Here is a 10,260-nt window from a genome sequence, read left to right as displayed (position 1 = left end):
CAACACAGTTGTCCCGACATGCCACTAGTATATCTCCTCCTAGTATAGAGTGTTGTGATGATTGTGACCTAACATGTCCTCCTAAGCTACTCAGCCTTCGAGCAACAGTTGACAATTGACAATTGATTTTACCAGTACTGCATGCATATAGTTTAGGAGAGTCTTGTCCATTGCATTAACATAGTATCCTCATTATATCATGATCGGCTGTGAATTTTAAATATAATAAATGTTGAGTTGTATGCGATAGTTGTTGATATATATCTTGATACTAATTATTTATGTGTAATTATTGTTTATTTGTGTGTGGCTACTCGACTATAACTTGCATCAATAATCAGAATGAGATATTTTTTCTCTCCCTTTCTTTTGCGATTTAATTTGTTTTGGTATATGACTATTGGTGAAACTAATTATGATAATGATGTATTTGGAGATAAGGTTTAGACATTGTACTAGGAATGTTCTAATAAAATGTAACATTAAACAGTAGATAGGAGATTATATTTTGATGCTGGTTATTTTAATATTAGGACTTTAACCTGTTAGTTAAATTTGTATTAGTGTTAAATTCTTATTTCCTAGTAACCGCTTGCAAACTTAGTTTTGATTGTTGAGTAAATGGTTATAATGTGATACTTCTATCCTAGAGGTTTTATATTATTTTATAGAATTATTCAAAAAAATCTTTTTATAATTATATGTTATCATGTATATGGGGTAGAGAGTGTCATACTAACCTTTTTATTGTTAGATCAACTCTAGTAATTTAGTGTAAATAAGTTGTTTATAGTTTTTTCTAAATAAATTTTTATTAATTATAAAAGTTAATAAATTTAGTATATAATTTTTTTTTGTATGATGATGAGAACGTAAAACTACTAAAATACCAGTTTTCTCTTTACTTAATACTAATGAATCAATGGTCATTTATTAATTATTTCTTGTTAAATTAAAATATAACTTTTCTGACAAAAAATAAATTTTTAATATGGATATTGTGAATTTATATTCACAATATTTATGTTATACGGATAAATATTTGTATTAATATAAATTATTTTTATATATTCTTAATTATGACAGATGTTAGCAATTTAGTTTATTATTAATTTATATTAATAATTTAATTTAGATTAAATTGTATTTTTCTTTTGTCTTTGATCTTATTTTATAATATTCATTTTTATCATTTATTTTCTAAATTTGGATTTAGTTTAATCATTTTTAAATAGCAATTGTTTCTTATTTTGAGACATAATTTTTAAATTATTTTTTTATTTTATTAATTTAGGACTTATTATAATTATTTAAATAAATTATTAAACACAATTGAAATTCGATTTTCTGTCAGTACCAATTTCTGAAAGAATGATGGTGAGTTTGGTAGAGTACCTCGTATTAGGATTTAATAATATTAAAATAATTTAAAAACAGATAAAGATAAAAATATCATATTATTTTTTAGTTGTTCGTTATAGATATCTTTCACATCATTTTCACTAAGTTTATAAAAAATTTTAGATTCAAAAGCCAATTAAATTTCATAAATTTTATATAAATAAATCTAATGTTACAAGTTTTATGTTTTGAATCAATAAAAAATTTCATTTAAAATCTTGTTGTAAAATTGAAAATAATCAATGTTTTAAAATATCAAATTGATATAAATATAAGAGATAAATGACCAAATTGAACATTTTAATAAATAAAGGATTAAAAGAATTTTTTTAAAAAAAAAAGATAAAGGAAAATATAATTTAGTTTTTAATTTATATTCAAAGATTATGTTAACAAACATAATCCTAATATTTGATCAATTTTTATTTGTTGATAAATGAAAACATCAATATAATTTTTTGTAACTAAAATAAATATTTGCATTTATTCTCTTCAGTTTAAACTTAAATTGAGAGTATATAAATTCAATCTTTCACAATGTACTCCACTTTTATTTATTTATTTCCTTTTTTTTTTCTTCTTATATGGTTCACCGATCATGATATATATATTTTTTTGGTTAAAGAAGAATTGAAAAACACATTCTCATTGAATGACATGACAGATTTTTGCAGATAATGAGAATCAAGCACAAGCTTTTACACAAAGTAAGTGTTTCGATACTTATCAAGTGAACAGAACCAATAGGGTTTGGGTATAGAATATATTGTCTAAGAGGGTACTGGTACAGTTATAATTATAATTTTATTTTATATTTTATATTAATAATTTATTTAAATAATATTTATGATATTTTATTCTTTTAATTTTAAATTATTTAGTCATTTTATTTTTATTTTATATATTCTAATTTTATTTGTAATAATATTATTATATATTTAAATAATTTAATTTAAATAATTTTTTAAGTATATTTTTATCTTTTCACTTAAAATATTTAAATTTCTATATTTTAATTTGAATTATTTTTTAAGTATATTTTTGTCTTTTTGTCTTAAATTTTTTAATTTTTATATTATAATTTTAATAATTTTTTATTTCTACTATTTATTAATTTTTTTCTTTTTTAATGTTTTATAACATTATTGAAATTTTATAATTTTAATCTCTATAATTTTATCTTACTTTTTATTTTATAAATATAATTTAAATTATTTATTTTATAATTAAATTAATTTTTTTAAAATTTTTTTATGAATTTACATAAAAAAAAATGTATTGAAATTTCTCGATCTTTGAAGTTAGCGTAGCAACTCTCTTATCATATTGGTGTTTTCATTTCATGGAGTGGTCACCGAAATCGTATTATGGATCGAGTATCAACCCACCACAACAGAAGGAATAATAATACAAGATAAAATGGAAGAGAAAGTCTTTGTATTGTATTATTAGGAATGTGAATTGTTCGAAGGCGTTTTAGACATAATGATTAAAATCCACTATAAAACACAAGTCTATTCACTTTATTTACCTTTGATTCATCCTATACATGCCAGGTATCTAGATTTCCAACGTGTATGAGGATAAAGAAAAGTGTGTAATAATTTTCCTTTTATCGCACGCGTATAGCCACCAAGCTTCCACTTCGTTAATACGTTGAGAATAGGATTGGGATGTGACTTTGGTTTGCATTGCATGATGTATCGATATATATACTTCATCAAATTCATCATATCCTTCAATCCATATTATCTTACTAAGCTAAATTTGTTGCCCGAGATCGATCAACCAATATTTTTTTAAAAGTATTTTTGAGAATTTTTTTTACTAAAAAATATTATTTATTTTTTAATAAATTTTAATTTTGATCTCTAGAAAAAAATTTATTTAATTTTCATCTTTTAAAATTTAAATTCACTATTTTTAGCTCCTAACAATTATTTTAAGGTAAATAAACAACATTCTTATATGTGTTAGAATAATATTTAGTCAAAAGATATCACATCTCATAAATATAGATTAGTTTTTGATTGTGAGTTTTGAAATACTGTGTAATGTGGATTATGTTCATGAAAAAAATAAATAAATAAATCCATTTTAAAGATTTATAAAAAATTTTAGAAGTATCACACACTGATATATATCTTTAATAATTATAAATAACAAATAAGATAGTCACTTAATTTTTTAATAAATAAAAAATAACTAAAAATAACAACATAAAAAATAGAGACTAAAATTTTAATTTTAAAAATAAAAAAGAAATTAGAGATCAAAATTAAAATATGCTAATTTTGTAGAAAAAAAATATATTTAAGTAAATTATATATTAACCGTGAATATCCAATTTGTTCAACCAAAACAAAATTGAAAATATTTAAAAATAAATAAAATAAATAAACCCTGTGGGTACATGAACTTCTCAAAAATTGCTTTGGATCAAGAATAATTATTGAAAGGAGACATGGGATCTTCATAATTCAGTGTTTTTTTTTTAAATGAATACCACAGTATTTATAAGTAATAAATGAATAATAATTTTGTCAATTTATGTTATTATTTGGATCAATAGACTTTAATTTTGAATTACCTATCAGGTAATATGGTCTTTAACCAAGGGTTAACCTTCTAACCTTGCTCTCTTATTAGTAATATAATTTAAATTGCATTAACTCAGGGTCTTTATATGAGAGAAGTTTTGACAACCTGAGTGTTGAGTTAGTTTATTGAATATTAGAGTTAGACCAGAGAATTTATGGTATCTAAAGAAGACATGCACTGTGGTCTTTTCTAGTATAGGTTTTCTCCGATATGCATGCCCAAAGATCATAGTCTTTGAGCGTCACGAATGCATGTGTCCAAACAGATATATTTTTGGTCGTCTCCAATATAAAAATCAAATCTTTATAATATAAAAAAAGTATGTTCATATTTTTATTAAATATATGTAGAAGGCATCCACAGTTTAAAATTCTTTTTTTTATATTTTTATAATGTCATTTAATCATATGTATGGTAAAGTTATTAATATTTGTAATAATTACATTAAAACTATATTCAATATTTTTAGTTGATTAATAACTAAAAACTCATAAAAAGATCATTCTTTAATTTCAAATTTTTTCAACAATTCAACAACAAAAATCAACCCAACATAAAATTAATAAAATCAACAACATACAGTATTACATTCATAATGTAAAACTTTAATTTTTATAACATAACCACACTTGAAGTATTTATGAAATGGATGGAAATCATGCGTCTCCAATCCCTTCTTCTATGAAGGGTGAACTAAAGTAAAAGTTGAAAAATACTTTTTTACTTAAATGAAAGACTTATATATTAGATTTCTTTTTTACCAATATATATGATTTTTTTACCAATAAATACAAACCTTAAACGGAAACTTTGTTGTATTATCTTTAGACCAATAATGTTTCTCTGTCCCTCTAATTATATACACTCTAAATATATTTATATATATATATATATATATATATATATATATATATATATATATATCATTTTTAATTGATGTGACATATCATTACAAGATAAAGGAGACATAATTTGGAGACACGTACGTGATTCAATTTCATGAATCTGTATGTAACTTTTGTTGAAAATTAAAAGTAAATATTGCAGATAAGAATATTTGTGGTACAAATGTTAATCGCAGATTCACGCATGCTATGACCACTGATGTTCCAAGAAAATTTGTAAAGTGGTGATGATGTATGTGATAGTTAAATCTATGAAATTACATTTTGTTTCGAAGTGTCAGTACTTAATCACGAAAAAGGAGAGTTAACCTAACGATAAATAATTGAACACATCTAATCTTACATTAACCTCAAACTCAAATCAGATGTAATTAAACTGTTTGTTGACCTTACCTCAAAAGAGAAAAACAATGCGAATGGACTCAAAGGAGTGTCATAAAAAGGGTTGTGTCACGTTTTAAAACTTTGACACTTTAGTCTTGTGATTTGAAGTGAATTTTATTTTATTTTTAAGTGAACACATAATTTTTCACTTATCATTGAGTTGGTAAGATTATTATCAACAACAAAGTTCTCATTTTACACAATTATATATTTAAAACTCATATTTAAGATTAAACTAAACAAAAATAATATCGTACACAATTGATTTATATGTTGAATGGAATAATTTACGTGGATGATCCCACAAAAGCTGACGTCATAAAATAATGGGATAAGTTGGAGGTTGGAAGTTGGAAGAGATAAGGAGACAAGGGCCAGGGGTGGGACTGGACATAACATAAGTCACAACAAGCAAATGAAGCAATTGAGTGTGATTAGACATGGATTGCACGCGTGTGTAGACATAAAAATCAACCACACATTTTCCCTATCATTGGCATTTGGTTGAGTTCCCTCATTCTCCATTTGAGAGATTCTTAGGTCAGATAGGTACTTCATAGGACAATTTTTATATATGTAATAACTTTGTATCATCATTCAATGTACATTATGTTAGCCATTGTTGTTCTTCACTTTAATCATGCTTTTACTATGTAAGAATATATCTAGTAAGCACATGTTACATAGTAAACTTGACAAGGGTTAAGTTTAACCAACTGAGACTGTAGTATAGTAATTTAGATTCACTCACTTAATGATTTCCTCAAAGAATGAGAGAAGTCGAAACATGTGTTTACTGGATATAAAGTTTATTTGAATATAAATTAGAAATATTCTTGAGATTTTTTTTATCAAAAAAGAACTTTTTATTTTCAATATAAATTAAACTTCCAAAATTTTCTAAACTTATGTTCATACAAACTCATTTTAATTTTATAATGAAAAGCATAGAAGTGGTAGTGGTTTGGCTTGAGTTTACGAGTAGCATGAAAAATTATTAGCTGCATGATACGAAGTTGTAGACTCAAATGATAAGATTGTTTTCCTTGATGAAGACTTCATCAATCACTTGCATGGATGCACATGAAAGGTTTTCTGATAAAGAAGCTCTTTGCCTTGTTTACAATTACGTGGATTAGATATTGGGCTAGAAGTCCTATACCCATCAGGGTTTGCACATGTATAGGAATTATGGGTATTAAAGATCTATTTCACCCTGGTTCTCTTTAATCTATTATGATTCATTTGATATTACTATAAACTAGGAACTAAGGTATTTTACTGGAGAATGGAGACACAACAAATACAACACAAGCAAATACTTGTTAATGTCAAGACTGGTAGCCCTTAGTTTCCTTTGAGACCAGTCTGTCAAAAGCTATGGTTGTACTTCTATCATAAAAAATACACCAAATAACTTCAGAATCATATAAATACCATTTTAAATAACACTCCAATCCAAAATGTATGATTGAGCAAACCATAGCCCTCTAACATATGTTATAGTTCAAAATGCTAAACACTTGAGAAGTTTGACAGAACACAGCAGAAACAAAGACTAGAGCAGGAATTCATTGACGTCAAAATCATGACAACTCTCATCTTCCATGTAGCTTTCATCTCCATCCATGACATCATCTGTTGCATTACTTGCACCGTCTTCGAAATTAACATCTGCTTCATCATCATCAGGAATATGTAGGTCATCTATATAAGCACCATCACAGTTCGCATCTACCCCAACTTGACCTTTAAGCTTATCATCTTCATTTGGAAAATAGAAGCATAATTCATCCAACTCTGACTCTTCATCATCGAATGAACTTCCATCAATCTCTGTAATCCACTCATCATCAGAAGAGAGATCGTCCATGCTATATTCAATGGCTTTTCCAGCTTGGTGCCTTTCGGCTAATTTTGAATTAGACATCACTAGCATTACATCATTCAATGTCTTTTGTTTCAAACGATTTCTTTTCTTCAAGTGTACCTAAACAAATGAAAAACTAAATAAATAAATTGCTAAATAGGTAACTTAGCTTTAAAAAGTGAAACAAGTAAATTTTACTCTATCGAAGGCTTTTCGGTTATCCTCACACCCAAAACAATAGGTAGTCAAACTCAGCACTCGTATAGCAAAATGTTGAAGCTCAGAATATTCAAAACCATAAGAATCCCACCAATCAGCTGGATTTTTGGTTTTAATTGCACGCTTGGCTAAATCATGACCAAAATAGTTTTTTGCATGCTTGAAATCTTCAAGCATAGGTTCAACCTTAGACCAGTCTTGCTTTGCTACCATCTTGCATAAACTCCCGTACAGCCCAAGTTTAACATCAAAATCTTCTTTGAAATTAGTACTATAATGAAACTGCGGGTTAAGATAATAAGCTGTAGCATGCAAAGGCCCAAGAATGTTTCTGTCCCATCTTCCATCTATGATTGCCCATAGAGGCATATAACTAAAAAAAACCACTTATCAGCATTAGTTTATAAACAAAGAACATATATATACCAAGGTACCAATCAAATTCATATTGATAGTGAATTAGAGAACAACAAAAGTTTACCGTTTCTTCACACATTTAAAGGCTTGTTGAATCTTCTCTTTAGCTTGCTTCATTTCATCATAAATGAAACCTATGGCTGGTTTTGTGTTTGAATTTGAACTCACCATTTGAAGCACCTTGATCAGAGGATTAGCACCTTTCAAGCAAACCAGAATATTTTTCCAAAATTTGTCATCCATAACAACACTTTTAGCCAGTTTCCCACATGTTGTTCCAGCAAAGAAACTGCATTTCCATTGTTTGGATGAGAACATATTCACCAATGCTCCCTTGTTCTCATAGAGACACTTTAAAGTTAGATAACATGTGGCAAATTTAGTCACCCCTGGTTTAACCAAATCCTTTCCCTTAGTAAAGTGATGCAGCAAACCAATCAGAGCACTCCTTGAATATATGTAAGATGTGATTCTCCTCCCATTTGCAACTGTGTCTCCATGGATCCTCAACTTCATCACAAAATCCTCCAACATCAAATTAATGCTGTCAATAACACAAGGCATCCAAAAAAGTCTCTTCCTTTTCCCCACCAACATTTTCCCAGCAGCTTTATAGTTAGAATCATTCCTAGTAACAACTTGAACAACATTTTCTTCACCAACTTCCTCCACAATGTCATCCATCATTTTTAAAATGCCATCAACAGTTTTGCATATTTCAGATGCATTAACAGATTTAAGAAAAACAGTACCTTCGGGGCTGTTAACATAGAAGTTGCAAATAGTGACCCCATTGGTATTAGTCCAATCATCAATCAAGATAGAGCACCCTGTTCTCTTCCATGTAGCTTTATGCCCCTCCATTGATTCCTTGATCTCAGCCACTTGTTGCTTCAAATACTTCCCTTTGAGATCATGATAAGAGGGTGGCTTGAACCCAGGGGCAATGTAGTTCCACATTCCCTGAAAAGGATCACTTTTTGCAACATTCAAGGGAATGGCATTGATGTAGAAAAACCTAGCAATTTGCTTACACGCTTCCTCCCTCAAATCCACGTTGGTGCTGGATTCAATGCTCTTGCTTCTTCTCTTCACAGCGCTCTCCAATTCCTTCCCTTTTCTTTTTGCCATTTTGAAAGAAAGCGAAAAACGTAACAAGATTCGCAGTTTCGCACCAACAAGGGTCAAGAAGTTAGGGTTCTCGTCTGGATGAAATTTAGGTTACAAATGAGCGAAAGTGAGTAATATAATGGGATTTCGATTTGGGCTCTAAAAATGGGCCTTTCCATTTACCAATTGAAATCGCGCTTTGAATGCTTGATGCAGAATCGCAAGGATCGTACGATTCCACGAGCTAAATCGCAGGATCGTACGATTCTACGATCAGAGATTGCGATTTTGACAACATTTTGGAACAACGTTTGAAGAGATTGTTGCAGTAGCTGGTGATGGCGCCAATGATGTTGTTGCAATCGATGAAGCAGAGACTGATCTAGAGGTGCCAACACAAGTACGCATTTATCTGAAAATTTGAAAAACTTGAATTTTCTTTTAGACATTCTCTGTTTGGTTTCTATTTTTATCATGGGAATGTAAACAGCTGCATTTATTGGTTGTTTCCAAATTCAGTTAACAGATATTGTGAGAGTAATTAATATCTTAGTAAGAGCTTATGATATCTATAAGTTGGGAAATGACAGCATTTAGTTAGTGTAGATTACAATTGTTGTTCTAGGAAATGATCCCCTTACTTTATTGAGCCATCAGCCATGGAACCTCCTAAATCCTAATGTAGAATTGATGATATGAACATGTATTCATTGGAAAGGAAACTTTATCGTTAGTGTAATGTGAACTCTGGAGGAATATCTTGGGTAGTGTATGGATCAAGTTTTCATAACCTGGTTCCTCAATACAACATTACATTTACAACATCATCTTCATAGCTTGGAATCTGATTCCCACTCATTTGTGTTTTCTTACAACATTGGATTGAGTCTTTTGTTAGGTCTTGCAACTAAAATGACAGAAGCTACTTGGATAGAAGTTACATGCATTTATTTCTTTTAACCTTGTTATTAAACACACAGCTGAGGAAAAATTAAACTTATATGCAGATCCGTCTGTTAGTTGCTAAATGTTCTGTGGATAGCACTGCATGTTCAGAATACACAAGTTTGGTTTTCTTTTGTTTCCTTCATCCCAAGTTGATTAATCAGAACTCTGACTTTTTTTTTTCTATTTGTCAATAATAAAATGTTAATTCAGGACCCAACAAAAAGCTCTATAGTCTAAACAAGAAAAAAGGAAATTTTGACTATACTTATGGTTCTAACCTTGATCCAATTAAGTTTTTCTTTTGGTTAACATGTCTTTAGATTCTTTATAACGTTGTCTGGATATGATGTTTATTAATTTTACTGCCATACAAATGTCTTGTTTAGTTTTTTTATTCAGATCATA

The 10,260-nt window shown here is 28.3% G+C and overlaps 1 protein-coding gene across 1 annotated transcript; it reads right to left on the bottom strand.

Moving 5' to 3' along the window:
• Window positions 1-6,716: 6,716 nt before the first annotated feature.
• Window positions 6,717-9,430, bottom strand: LOC109813910 (uncharacterized). The gene is made up of 3 exons (XM_020378200.3): window positions 7,862-9,430; window positions 7,360-7,753; window positions 6,717-7,281 (listed from the first exon to the last, which is right to left on the bottom strand). Exons 1-3 carry the CDS (start codon window positions 8,926-8,928, stop codon window positions 6,850-6,852), a joined length of 1,893 nt encoding a protein of 630 aa, XP_020233789.1. The 5' UTR covers window positions 8,929-9,430; the 3' UTR covers window positions 6,717-6,849.
• Between the last annotated feature and the right edge of the window lie 830 nt (window positions 9,431-10,260).

The sequence above is a fragment of the Cajanus cajan genome, chromosome 9 (genome assembly GCF_000230855.2).
Source record: "Cajanus cajan strain Asha chromosome 9, NIPB_CcT2T_4, whole genome shotgun sequence".
NCBI lineage: Eukaryota > Viridiplantae > Streptophyta > Magnoliopsida > Fabales > Fabaceae > Cajanus > Cajanus cajan.
The sequence above is the reverse complement of the archived record's forward strand: the minus strand, read 5'-3'. Positions and strand labels throughout refer to the sequence as shown.

What these genes read in the sequence shown, in the direction of transcription:
- LOC109813910 (XM_020378200.3), bottom strand. Translation starts at nt 8,928, where the DNA reads ATGGCAAAAAGAAAAGGGAAGGAATTGGAGAGCGCTGTGAAGAGAAGA. An exon ending in TTTAAATGTGTGAAGAAACG is followed by an intron (nt 7,754 to 7,861) that starts GTAAACTTTTGT and finishes GGTTTTTTTTAG; the next exon opens with TTATATGCCTCTATGGGCAA. An exon ending in ACCGAAAAGCCTTCGATAGA is followed by an intron (nt 7,282 to 7,359) that starts GTAAAATTTACT and finishes TCATTTGTTTAG; the next exon opens with GTACACTTGAAGAAAAGAAA.